Here is a 13,935-nt window from a genome sequence, read left to right as displayed (position 1 = left end):
GCTTTCTCTCCCTAGCAACTAGCATCCTTGGAGTTTCTTCCTCCCAGGAACCTGACTTGCTGTATAGCCAGGTGCAAACATTTTACACTTTAACCAAATGTTTGTGAAGCGTTTTCTCATGCCTCATCTCATTTGATCCTCACAGAAGTCCTGGAGTAAGTAGATAGGAGACTCGGTAGAATCCTATTTTCTTTTTTAAATGGGAGTACATTTTATTTCAATCTTTCTCTAAATTAATCGTTATAATAAAAACGCCTGTGTTATTCTATTTTAGTTAAGAAGCAGCTAAATCTTTAGCATCATGTTGTATTTTTCAGTCTTGATGACTCTTCAATTTTTTAACATTGTAGCCCCTAAATCTGCAGTTTTTACATGATATATTTGCAAACTTCTTATTCTGTCCTCCAAGTTTACTATTCTTTCATAATATCCACCTCTTAGTATATCTTATTTTTTTAAATTTAATTTTATTGTTTAAAGTATTACAAATAGTAGTACATATGTCTCCTTTTTTTCCCTCATTGATCTTCCCCTATCCACCAGCACAGAATCCTATTTTCTTTTCATTAGCAAGATGTGAATAGCGATATTCAAATATTTATTTTAATTAATTTCCTTTCAGTGTGCATGAATCCGTGCACCAGGACACCAGTATATATATATGTGTGTGTGTGTGTGTGTGTGTGTGTGTGTGTGTATAAAATGTATATGTGTGCATTTCTTTCTTTTATTGTTTAAAGTATTACATGTCTCCTTTTTCCCCGATTGACACCCCCCCCCACGGCCACTCCCACCCCCCAGGTTAAATATATTTTTTTATTGCTTTCAGAGAGGAAGGGAGAGGGAGAGAGATGTAGAAACATCAACGATGGGAATCATTGATCAGCTGCTTCCTGCACGCCCCCTGCTGGGGATTGAGCCCACAAACCAGGCATGTGCCCCCAATTGGGAATCAAACTGTTGCCTCCTGGTTCATAGGTTGATGTTCAACTACTGAGCCATGCAGGCTGAGCTGTTCAAGAGTATTTATGGAGATTAATATGCAGCCCCGCTTCCCCTCCTCAGAGGTTGGTGGGTGAGGCTGAAAGTTTCAGCCCTCCAATCACTTGGTCTTTCTGGTGACCAGCTTCATCCTGATCATCTTCCCCTTTGAGTGAAGCTCAATGGATTTTCTTTTTTTCTTTTTTTTCAATGAAACATTTATTGAATATTCACTATGTAGCAGACACAGGTCTTACAAATCGAGTTATGGGCATATAAAGAGATAATTATACTGTTATGGGTTAAGAACTGAGCCAGGGAGTGATGGAGTCACAGAGGAGGGGCACCTGGAGGCAGGGAGCTGAAAAGACATGAAGAATGGGCTGGGTGAGGTCGCAGACAAGACAAGGCATCTCAGTGCCCTACGAAATGAGCTTTCGGGTAGGAATGAGTCCACAGACCAGAGGCCTGGGAGTGGGATGGACATGGGAAGGGATCTGTGATGACAAGATGAGCTGACGTCTTTGGAGAACAGTGGGGGAGGGGAGGAAAGGGCTCCTGGCCCAATGCTCACTTGTCTCCCACAGAGAGTTGACATTACTTTCATGTTAACAGAGGATCTCGTCTTTCCTTGTGACACTCCTAAATAATTAATTCCTGTAAACAGCAAAGACTAGTCCTGAGCTTGGAGTAAATACCGGACTCCTAAGATCACTCCTCAGGAAGAGCCTCTTCTCCCCATGAAAGCTCAACATTATGAGATCATGGAAAAAAATCAGCAATGGGCATCCAGCTGCTTCTCAATGGATTTTCTAATTGAACAAACACACTGTTAAGCAGCTCCCAGATTAAAAAAAAAAAACAACACAGAAAATTATGCCCCCCCCATCCCACCTTCTCGAAGCCTCTCTTCTGTTATCCCCCTGCAAGGGTAAACAGTCCTGCCGTCTGACAGCAGTGGTAAGTTGCCCTTCATTTTAAGGCTTTCAGTTGCTTGGTGGTTGAGGAGGTCTGGAGGCTCAGGAGGATTCCTGCCAAGGGCCCAGAGAGCAGTTTGTTGTGTGGGCCCTGGGGCCCTGTGCTGCTCTCTGAGGCACCTGTCAGTGTTTCCAGCGCCCTCACAATCAGGCTGAGTCACTGCAGACGGACAGGACTCAGTGCGGTGAGTCGTCCTTACTGGCCTTTTCCCATCCAGCCCCAGGTTTGCGCCATTGACTGTCCACAACCCACTTCCGAGAGTTCTCAGGCTCCTTCCTGGCTCCCTCCTCCATAGCTCCCCAAGCGTGCAGCTGGCGTCCAATCTCTGCATGTGTCCTGGCCAGATTTTCACAACACAAAGCTTGGACTTCATCCCTCTCCCAACCCCATCATTTTAGTTCTTTCTGTTGGACAAAGCTAGGGAGGTTAATTTCATCATCAGTCTCTAGTATCTTGGGTCAAAATTGATATTTGGTTGGCCTAATCCCTATATTTTATGTCTAATTGGATATGTATTTTTCAGAGGTGCTAAAAACTGTCCTTAAATTGATTAAATTAACCACAAATTAAAACATCTTAATGAAATGGGATGATGGCTATATCAGAGTATAGATTTGGAAACTAAAAATTTTTTAAAGAGATATAGTAATTTTATTGATTTCAGAGAGGAAGGGAGAGGAAGAGAGAGGAACATCAATGATGAGAGAGAATCACTGATTGGCTGCCTCCTGCATGCCCCCTCCTGCATGCCCCCTACTGGGGATTGAGCCCACAACCTGGCATGTGCCCTGACTGGAATAGAACCTGGGACCCTTCAGTCCTCAGGCAGATATGATATTATATACATATCTCTTCTCAGAGACATGGAACAAGTTTATTTTCTACTCTGAAGTTTTATCGCAGATTTCTTCCTATCTGTATATTTATTCTTTTGGTTTGGGATTCTGTTCACCTGAAAACTGGGTTATTTCTTCTAAAATATCACTGGCTTTTTGGTCTGGGAAAAGCACTATTCTGGACCAAATGTGATCTGAAATCATGCCATTTATACTGTCACTGCCTTATGCTCTGCAGCCTCAGAAATGTTAAGTATCAGTTGGTAGTCGGAAGGGAATGTGTTTGCTCTGCTCTTTGCTTGTCAGTGGGTGCTGATTTGGCAGGGGAGTGCAGGAAGCCTTTGAGAAGAACAGACCCCACGGATGAAGAACAAAACTCCTCCTGTTCATTCAACAAAAAACGATTGTCTGCTATGTGCCAGGCACTGTTCTAAGAGCCTGGGGAACATCAGTGAACAAAGCAGACAAGTCCCTGTCCTTATGCAGCTTACATTTAACAGGGTGACAGAGAGATGGAGGTGTGCTGGTGGGGGTTGCAGATTGCACTCTTAACTATTTTGTTCTAGGTTGTCATCAAAGGCAAGGTGACAGTTTAGCTGAAATAGACAGGGAATCGTCTTGAGCATATTTGGGAGAGGAGTGATCCAAATAGAGAAAACAGGGAGTACAGACTCCAGGGTAGGAATGTGTCTGACCATTGGCGGACCAGCAGAGAGGCCTGAGCGGCTGGAGCCCAGAAAAGGAAGGGGGACAGGCCTGGAGTGAGTCTGGGAGGTAAGGAGAGGTGGGGCTGCTTCTACAGGGCTTCACTCTGTACAAGAGATTTAAGCAGAGGAGGGATGTGATCTGACTTGAAAAGGATCCCTGGCTGCTGGGTTGAGAATAGACTGTAGGCGGTGAGGGCTGAAGCGGGAGGTCAGGGAAGAGGTGATAGTGACTCAGACGGGTGAAAGTGGTGGGAAGAGGTCGATTCTGGATGTTTTGAAGGTGGATTTGAACCTATTGGATGGGAGGTATGACTCATACAAGCCTTCACAGATTGTGGCTGAAGAAACTGAGAAGGCAAGGAACAAGTTTTGTAGACAAGGTTAGAGCTCAGTTTGGGGCATATAAAATTTAGGATGTTGTTTAGAGATTCAGGCTTTATTTTTACCATGGTCAAAATAATTTTGTTTAAATTATTTTTATTGATTTTAGAGAGGAAGGGAGAGGGACAGAGATAGAAACATCAATGATGAGAGAGGATCACTGATCAGCTGCCTCCTGCACGCCCCCTACTGGGGAACGAGCCCGCAACCCAGGCATGTGCCCTTGGCCGGAATTGAACCCGGGACCCCTCAGTCCACAGGCCGACGCTCTATCCACTGAGCCAAACTGGCCAGGGCCAAAATAATTCTTTAAATAACTTAAAAAAGTCTTTTATTGGACCACATGAAAGTGAATTAAGACTTTTGTTTGTCTTAATTATTTATACTCAAATCCTTCACTCTAAATCTTAAAAAAAATATATATATATATTATTATTGATTTCAGAGAGGAAGGGAGAGGGAGAGAGAGATAGAAACATCAGTGATAAGAGAGAATCATTGATTGGCTACCTCCTGTACCTCCCCTCCCCCTCTGGTGATTGAGCCTGCAACCTGGGCATATACCCTGACTGGGAATCAAACCTCTTGGTTTCTAGGTCAATGCTTAACCGCTGAGCCACACCCAGCTGGGTATCATCACTCTAAATCTTTATATGGGTAGGTCATTTGAGGAATTGAGCATTTCCTTTGTCTGAATTTCTCTTACATGAATGTAAAATGTTATTCTTTTTCGTCTCCCCCCCCCCCCCCTTTTTTTTTTCAGAGAGAGAGGAAGGGAGAGGGATAAAGAGATAGATGAGAAACATTGGTTTGCTGCCTCCTGCATGCCCGCTACTAGGGATCAAGCCCACAGCCTAGGCATGTGCCCTGACTGGGAATGGAACTGGTGACCTCTTGGTACAGGGATCAACACTCAACCATTTAGCCTACCGGCTGGGTTCTTCTTTTTTTAAACAGAAAAGTTGTATTTCATTCAGTTCTTTATTCAGGGTGTTCAAAAAATTTCCTTATGAGCCGAAACCGGTTTGGCTCAGTGCATAGAGCGTCGGCCTGCGGACTGAAGGGTCCCAGGTTCGATTCCGGTCAAGGGCATGTACCTTGGTTGCGGGCACATCCCCAGTAGGAGGTGTGCAGGAGGCAGCTGATGGATGTTTCTCTCTCATCCATGTTTCTAGCTCTCTCTCCCTCTCCCTCTCCCTTCCTCTCTGTAAAAAATCAATAAAATATATTTTTAAAAAATTTTCTTATGAAAGAAAAACAGTATTTCCTCTGTTTTGGTTCTGATAGACAAATTACGTTTATCTTAGAGAAAAAAGTATGGGGAAGAGGCAGCAAATTACTTTTCTTTCCTCTTTCTGGTGATCGACCATGTTTCTGGTAGTTAGTAGAATGTCATTGACCTTAAGAGTTTCTGAGGTAAAACATTTCTCCATTAGGCAGGAGCTGTTGTTTAAAAATATTCTTCTTTTTTTGTCCTGGAGAAAACCTTCCTTTTCCTGCCATCCCCATTTTCCCACAGGGAGAGATCGCCTGATTCTCTTGGGTAAAGATAATGATTATCTAGAAACATTAAGTGAAGGGTTATTGAGTATATGACTTTTTGTCTAAAGATTGAACTCAGTTTAGTACTTCATAAAGGATTTCAGAGTGTTTTCATGACTACTCCAGCTGAGCTACTTTTGTTTTAACCTTGTGCCCTTGCCTTTAAAGTTAATGTTGCTTAATGCTCACTTTAAAAAGTTCTTGTTCTCCTGCTGTAGATTTATGATGGTAACTATGCCCTTTTAACATTAATCGGTCCTTCACAGCTGAGATATATATTACATTAGTACTGTAACCACAATTCTAGGCCAGTGGGATTTCAAAAGTGGGTTTAAAACAAAGTAGAAAGCTATAATCAACAAGACCTACTGTTTAAGGAATTTTGTTATTTTTTAAATAAATTAATTTGTTAACCTTTTAGCAACATAAAAAATTTTTTCCCTAATGATGGTGATTTTGTTTATCTTCTGATTATTTAAATATTCGTAGGACTTAACATCATTTTGGTTAAGAACCTTATATAAAGATAGTACAGGATATATATAATTCATAAATATATAATATCTGTTAAATTTTAACACTGTTCATAGGGCTTTTGGTCATTTGATGGAGAAACAGGTGGTCTTGTTAACCTTCATGGTCTAGAAGCCAGCTGCTATTTATATTAATTATTAGTAGCAATCATATTTCTAAAAGTAGGTATATTAACAATTAAGTCTAGTATCTGAATATCATAATAAACATGGATCTCTGCTCTCAGTAATCTTGTAAGCTAAAGAACATGAGAGTGGAGACTTGGTCATGAATTTGAAGAGATTGTCTATTATGTTAGTGGAGGAGCAGGTATGTGAAAATAACATGAAATTAGTCAGAAGACCTATCTTCTGGACTTGGTTCAGCTCCTCTGTGTGGAGGGTATTGTGGGCATGGAGCTGAGCTCTGTGGGCTGGAGTTGCTTCTTCTGTTTGCTCAGGACACTTACAGAGTTGCTGAGAATCCTATATAATAAAACCCTAATATGCAAATTGACCAAACAGTGGAACGACTGGTTGCTATGACGCGCACTGACCACAAGGGGGCAGACGCTCAACGCAGGAGCTGTTTCCTGGTGGTCAGTGTGCTCCCACAAGAGGAGCGCCGCTCAGCCAGAAGCCGGCTGACGGCTGGTGAGCCGCAGCAGAGGTGGTGGGAACCTCTCCTGCCTCTTCGGCAGCGCTAAGGACCCCTCAAGGGATATCCGACTGCTGGGTTAGGCCCGCTCCCTGCCCCCAGTGCACAAATGTCATGCACCGGGCCTCTAGTCATGAGATAACGGCCTTATAAGTTGCCTAGCACTGCGGGTAGTGGTGTTTTAGTTAGACAGGTGGAGAAACGGGAGGTGGAGGGTGGTGGTTCTTTGAGTCTCCCAGAAGTTGCCACCATCACTTCCATTTCCTTGTCAGCTCTGATTCCGTGGAAGGAGGCAGGAATCCTGGTCTGTGGCTTAATATCTTTGCATTTGTTCTGATGGCAGAAGTCAATCTTGGGACTGTCAATATACACAGAAATGATCTATTTCTTTTTTAAAAAATATATTTTTAATGATTTCAGAGAGGAAGGAAGAGGGAGAGAGATAGAAACGTCGATGATGAGAGAGAATCATTGATTAGCTGCCTCCTGCACACTCCTACTGGGGACTGAGCCTGCAACCCAGGCATGTGCCCTTGACAGGAATCAAACCCAGGACTTTTGGATCTGCAGGTGGATGCTCTATCCACTAAGCCAAACCGGCTAGGGCTAGAAATGATCGATTTCTTCACAGTCTGACTCATTTTCTCCGTCAGGCCTGTTCTTGGGGTATGTTTAGGAACAAATCCACTTGTCTGTTTACAAAAAGTCCTATTGTTGTGCTCGCTTCGGCAGCATGTATACTAAAATTGGAACGATACAAAGAAGATTAGCATGGCCCCTGCGCAAGGATGACACACAAATTTGTGAAGCGTTCCATGTTAAAAAAAAAAAAAAAAAGTCCCAGTGTTTCATTAAGCTTGTAACATTCAGGTAGTGTTTGAAGCCTATCTTTTCTTTGATTGAGGTCTCCTTTCTTCTCCCCCTCTAGGATCTGCACCGCCAATGGATACCGAGGGGTTTGGTGAGCTCCTTCAGCAAGCTGAACAGCTTGCTGCCGAGACCGAGGGTATCTCAGAGCTTCCCCATGTGGAACGGAACCTGCAGGAGATCCAGCAGGCGGGTGAGCGCCTGCGCTCCCGGACCCTCACACGCACGTCCCAGGAGACAGCAGATGTCAAGGCGTGAGTACTGGTGGGGAAGCAGCGTTGGTGCTGGGCGGCTGGGGGCAGGATCCATTTCTTCTTTCCTGTCTTGAATTTGGATTCAGTTTGTAAATGACACACAAGCCAGATTCTTGTAAACAGGTCAGTAGCCTTGCTTTGCCTCCTTGCCGGGTTTTCCAGCCTGTCTTTCTGACCAAGCTGTGAGCCCATATCACCAGCAAAGATGATCAGGATGGGAAGGGGCGAAGAGTTTTGTCATGCAGAAACCAGTCACAGCCGTTCCTGCTTGGGTTCGCTGACTGTAAGTGTACTAGTCAGTGTGGGCCACACAGGTGCGTGTTACTGCCTGTGCCAGTGAGCACTCAGAGATGAGCAGTGTTTTTAAGGGCACTTGGAAGAAATTGATGCACAGTCAGGTGCGAGAAGCCATCCAAGCGAGGAGTGATTCTGTCTGCTTATTGTCAGTGACCCCGTGGGCCGCCTCTGAGGGACCTGGCAATGCAGTGTCTGCCAGTGGATTATTCAGGAAAGTGGGTGAGCGCCAGGGAGTGCAGCTGCAGAAAAGTGCTGACTGATGGCCGGCCAGTGGCTGCTGCTGCTGCACAACATTGATTGGGCTGTTGATTCCACAGACATGTGTTTGGGGTCCTCACTGTGCCAGGCCTGGGACTTCTCTGGGGCTCCTACCATTAGTTAGCCATGGTCCTTGTCTTCAAGGAGCTTATAATTTTGGGAGGCATAAAAAAAATCTTAGTGCTTTCCATAAGAAGCATGATTTAGCCTGGCCAGCATGGCTCAGTGGTTGAGCATCCACCTATGAACCAGGAGGTCATGGCTTGATTCCCAGTCAGGGCACATGCCTGGGTTGCAGGCTCGATCCCCAGTGTGGGACACGCAGGAGGCAGTCGATCAATGATTCTCTCTCCTCATGTATCTCTTTCCCTCTCCTTTCCTCTCTGAAATCAATAAAAATGTTTTTTTTTAAAAAAAGAAGTGTGATTTACTGACTGCTTAAGATTTTGCTTATCCTCACAATGAATGTTAGGACTGTTGTCGCCTTATTACATTGAGCAGCTGAGTCTCAGAGAGGGCAAGTAATTCTCAGATCACACAACTGGTGAGTGATGAGCCAGGGTTCAAACCCAGACAGGCTGATTCCAGAGCACATGCGAAGGGGGAGGGGTACTGTTATTTGTGACTCTGGTGGGTCTGGAAAGTCAGAGATTCTGTGTGGGAGATGTGGGAAATTGTTGCTTTCTCAATTGAACTTGAGAAAGACCTAAGTGCTTATGTTAACACCAGAGGCCCTATGCAGAAATTTGTGCAAGAGTAGGCCTTCGCAGCCCTGGTTGCCTCGGCCCTCCCAGCCCCGGCTTTGTCCACAACGACGTCCGGAAGGTCGTTCTGCTGTCGGCAATTGGGTCGATTTGCATATTACGCTTCTATTATTATGTATGGGTACATTGTTTTGGGTACGTAGTAAATGTTCCAGGAGTGAGTATAAGGGCTACATTCTTTTCCAGCTAATCTTGAGAGCTGAAAGTTTTGGCTGCTCTTCTCAGTCAGTAAGTAGGTTGTAGAAATTGTTCTGTAGGCCTCCCCAACGTTTATTTTTTAAAACGGTATTAGTTTTGGTTCTGTTGGTATTGGTTAAGTAAGTCAGAGGAGCCCTGGCAGGGATTTTGAGCTACCTGCAACCAACTGCTCCCTGACTCTGTTCCCCAGCACCCAGCCAGCCGTTAGACATTTCTGCTAGCTAGGCTCCTTACTGCTGCTCCCCATTGCCTGTAGTGCCCCCGGTCTTGAGTGTGCAGGCTCTGTGCTCGTGTGCAAGGATGCTGCTGGAGTCAAAGGATCATCCTGCCAGCTGAGTTGCTATAGTTATAATTTAATTGCATCAGCTTTACAGCCTATTAAGAACAAGAATGGAAAATGTTTTCTTGGTAACGATTATCAGTCATGCTCTCTTGTAAATTTCCATTCTTCCTCATCTCTTTCTACCTTAAATTCATTATTTTAGGGAGGAGGAAGTTAGAATATTGAAAGAATGGGTGTCAGGTGGGGCAGGTGCTTAAAAAGAAACCAAAGGGCTGTGGACTGTATTTTCCCATCTTCTTGCCAGAGACATAAATTGTGCTGTGAATATTTTAGTACAGGATGAGGGCACAGGAGAGAACTGAGTAAGAAATTTTTTCTTAACTGAAATTTTGAAAGAAAACTCTGTCTTACAGATTTTAGTTAAAATTAGATTGTAGGTTTAAGATTGAACTGTTTGGTGCTGAATTCATTAGTTTAAATACACTTTATTGGATTTTTTATTTTAGAGGACAGATTTGATAGATTTTTGCTTCTGTTTAATATTTTTAAATTGTTACATTTTTTCACACGTGAAGAAGAATATGTATGACATATATAAAGGGGTTCATCAAGGGTGGGCAGGCTAGGACCCATGAGCCAAAGCCAGCGGCTGCCTGTTCAAGTGTATTGGAGCACAGCCACGCTTGTTTATGTCCTGTCCATGCTGCTTTGTGCTGCAGTTGCTGTAAATAACAAAACGAATGAGAAGATCACCTGCCTCATGATCTCCTTTACTGGAAACTCTTTGGAGCCGTCTGGCCTGTTGTTTTATTGATATACTATCATGTTATTCTTGACAAGTCCCTTACTCTATTTCAGGCACAATCAGAACTTTCTCTCTAGCTACCAAATGCAGTGTTGGTCTATTATTTCAGGTGATAGGTCTTTATGGAAAGGTATAAACCAGTGGCCGGCAAACTCATTAGCCAACAGAGCCAAATATCAAAGGTACAACGATTGAAATTTCTTTTGAGAGCCAAATTTTTTAAACTTAAACTTCTTCTAACGCCACTTCTTCAAAATAGACTCGCCCAGGCCGTGGTATTTTGTGGAAGAGCCACACTCAAGGGGCCAAAGAGCCGCATGTGGCTCGCGCGCCGCAGTTTGCCGACCACGGGTATAAACCAACCATATAAGAGTGTCTAGGCAGAATATAGGGAGTTTTGGATAAGAAATACTCTTTAGTATTTTATGAAACTTACTGAGGTCTTAATCCTACTTTTTCCTCCCTGCCCTCTATCCTTACATAGGTCCGTTCTCCTTGGGTCCCGGGGACTTGACATCTCCCACATCTCCCAGCGCTTGGAGAGCCTGAGCGCGGCCACCACCTTCGAACCTCTTGAGCCTGTGAAGGACACGGACATTCAGGTGAGGGCTGCCAGGCGCCTGGGCCGGTGTAGGCGGGACCCTGAGCATGCAACCCAGGCTGAAGGCCTGGCCCTTGGTTGACCAGCTGATTTAGGAATTCCCGATTTCTTTTTTAATTCTCTTCTTCCTCCCATTTCAGAGAACAGGATACTCGGCTTTGGAGGTTACTGGGGAACATTGGGGTTATTTTCAGAGTGCTATGCTAGGCTGAATTTCAGGAAGCAGTTCCGACCTGCACTTTCAGATTATTGTAATTGTGAGAACAGATTTCTCTTCCTTCTTTGGGCTTAATCCAAGGCACAAACATTAGTTTTATGTTTTTCTGTTTTCTTTGCTACATCTCAAGTAATTTTACTGTTCGTCTTCCACATTTCTTTTCTACATCTTGTTTGCATTGGTTGGCAAAGAGCTGGGGAAACTTAGAGCACTATTTACTAAAACCTGTTCATCAATTTCTAGGAAGTATTTGGCTCCATTAGTGGTACCAGGAAATTGTCTAATAGAGCACTCTACTCTCATTTAACCTAACACGTCACTGGCACAGTTGTTGCCAGCTATTTTAACCTAATCAGAAATTGGTGTGTGTGTGTGTGTGTGTGTGTGTGTGTGAGAGAGAGAGAGAGAGAGAGAGAGAGAGAGAGAGAGAGAGAGAAACATAAAGAATAAACTTGTGTGATCCATTTAGTTTTGAGGCATTGAAACTGCATTTGTGTTAGAGTAAAGGGATAATGGGGTACCATTTTTTTTTTTACTGATTTACCTTTGAATTGAAAGGACCCGGGCCTTACAAGGCAAATCCTAGTACAAGTGGTACTAATTGTGTTATTGTTTGGGCTCAATTTGGATTAATAATCTCTACCCACTACCCTTCCCAAGAGCTGTTTTAACCCATCTAATGGCCACAGTTCTGTATTTAGTCCTATTCAGAAACCTAAAGCACTGTACTTTGAGTTGAGAGTTGAGTAACTGTAGATATTCTTTATTTTTCCTGTTACTGATAGGGTCCCAGAGTATGGAAATCTAGTTTTTTTCTAATACTAGATCACATTTGCCTGTTACCTAATATTATTCCCATGTAATATTAGTTACCTTCTTATTCCCATGTAATCTCAAAATGCCGTGGAGGCCCTAGCCAGTTTGACTCAGTGAATAGAGGGTTGGCCTGTGGACCAGAGGGTCCCAGGTTCAAGGTGTAAGGGCATGTACCTTGGTTGCAGGCTCCTCCTCAGTCCTGGCCCTGGTCAGGGTGCATGCAGGAGGCAACCAACCAGTGTTTCTCTCACATCTATGTTTCTCGCTGTCTTTCCCTCTCCCACTCTCTCTCTTAAAAAAAAAAAGGGGGGAAAATATCCTTGGACGAGGATTAACAAAAAAAACCCACAAAAACAAATAAAAATGCCGTGGATACATACTAGTCACTGAACTTTTTTTTTTTTTTTTTTTTTTTTAGTTTTAGCTATTCCTCTCCCCTCCTTGTATTTCAATTGCTTGATACTCTATAAACAAATACTTATAACAGGGTTGAAGTGGGTGAATGGGATAAGTGCTCAAATAATTAGGATACTCACCATATATTTTGGGGAGTACCCCAATAGTTTGGAAAGACATGGCACTTGATGTCAGATAGGTTGTTGTTTGTTTGTTTTTTATGTTTAAAATACCAAGGAAGTTGTGTGTGTTTTTTAAAAAACGACTGCTTTTTAAGTTTTCTTTGGTTAATTTACAGTCCATATTTGGAATACTCGGCCACATTTACTGATGCACTTCACCAGTTCCCACTGATGTGGTACTCCATTTTTTGCTCTGAGATGTGAATGATGGGCTCCTGAGTGCATTGAGTCGTAAAGGTCATTTATTCTGACCTTCTGCTTAATGCATGAACAGTCCCCTTCAACCTCCCGTCAGACGGCTTCCAAGCAGTGCACGCTTGGTCACAGTGGTGTTTTTTGGTTTGGAATGAGCATAGCTAAGAGTTTTGGTCCTTACCATTGGGAAATCTTTGAATTTTGACAGGAAGGTTGCCTCCATTTCAAAATTTTGCCTCTCAGCTGGGCTTTTCTGGAATACCTTCAGAAATGCAAAATGTCAATTCAAGATAACTTTTGATTACTTGGGAACTGAGCATCTAGACCTGAAGTAAAGACTTACTAGTTTTCAAATAAGTCCTCTATTGACTTCATCTTCTTGCCGGCAAAGGCTTTAAAGGAGAAAATTTAACTTTAAAAGGGCCGACATTTGGGCTGGATCTGAGATGGCTCTAGTTATTGGTAGGGATTGGAAGCTTTAAGTTGCATTGTGTGGCTCAGCTGACCTATGCTCCAACTTCCGGTCTGCACAATAGTGTCATGTCCTTGTCTGATTTCTTATTTGGAAGTCAAAGGTAAGAACCAAGCCAGCTGTTGCCCTTGGTATGAAGCGGTCTTCCTTTTCATTCTTCTCATAATGTGTTCATTATCCAAGAAGAGTTAAGTTGGAAATTTTCAGTTTTTTTGTTTTTAGAAAATCCAGACATACTTTTTGATGGACATTTTTTCTCATTTATTTTAACAGCTTTATTGATACATAATTCACATACCATAAATCTGATGGATTTTTGTGTATGAACATATGTTTTCTAGCCAATGTGGTTTTTGAGATGAGAGTACACCTTAATCTCTTGGGCCAAGTACCACACAGAGTGAATTTATGATGCCAGTTTATAAATTCATAAAAGGAAATGCTACAGAATCCTTTATACTAGTAGATGCTGCCCAACTGGTAGGTGTAGTTGTTTGCATTACTTATAAGCTTGCATCTATATATACATGGATAGTCCTTTTCTGTTTGGTAAACACTGATCATATTTCCTTCCGTTTCTAATGGAGCTTGAAATTAATGCAGGTCTTTTTGTTGTTACTTTTTGTTTGTCATAATTCGTGATGTTGGTTGGCATGCACTGAGAATACATTTTAAAAACGTTGCCAGCAGAGGTAACATATTTTTAAAAATAACGCTAAAATATAGGTATAGCTG

The 13,935-nt window shown here is 42.9% G+C and overlaps 1 protein-coding gene and 1 non-coding gene across 3 annotated transcripts in view; both read left to right on the top strand.

The window, feature by feature from the left end:
* Positions 1–13,935, top strand: part of NUP93 (nucleoporin 93) — a 94,582-nt gene that overhangs the window by 5,194 nt on the left and 75,453 nt on the right. For both annotated transcript variants that reach the window (XM_054710021.1, XM_054710020.1), the window contains exons 2-3: positions 7,524–7,716; positions 10,806–10,923. In XM_054710021.1, the coding sequence (XP_054565996.1) occupies positions 7,538–7,716; positions 10,806–10,923 (297 nt within the window). In that variant the 5' untranslated portion in view covers positions 7,524–7,537. The remainder of the gene's footprint in view (positions 1–7,523; positions 7,717–10,805; positions 10,924–13,935) is intronic.
* Positions 7,312–7,418, top strand: LOC114226726 (U6 spliceosomal RNA). Its single transcript, XR_003612822.1, has one exon. It is a non-coding gene; the product is annotated as a U6 spliceosomal RNA (small nuclear RNA).

The sequence above is a fragment of the Eptesicus fuscus genome, chromosome 21 (genome assembly GCF_027574615.1).
Source record: "Eptesicus fuscus isolate TK198812 chromosome 21, DD_ASM_mEF_20220401, whole genome shotgun sequence".
In the NCBI taxonomy this organism is placed as follows: Eukaryota; Metazoa; Chordata; class Mammalia; order Chiroptera; family Vespertilionidae; genus Eptesicus; species Eptesicus fuscus.
Note: the sequence above shows the minus strand (reverse complement) of the source record. Positions and strands in the feature narration are given on the sequence as shown.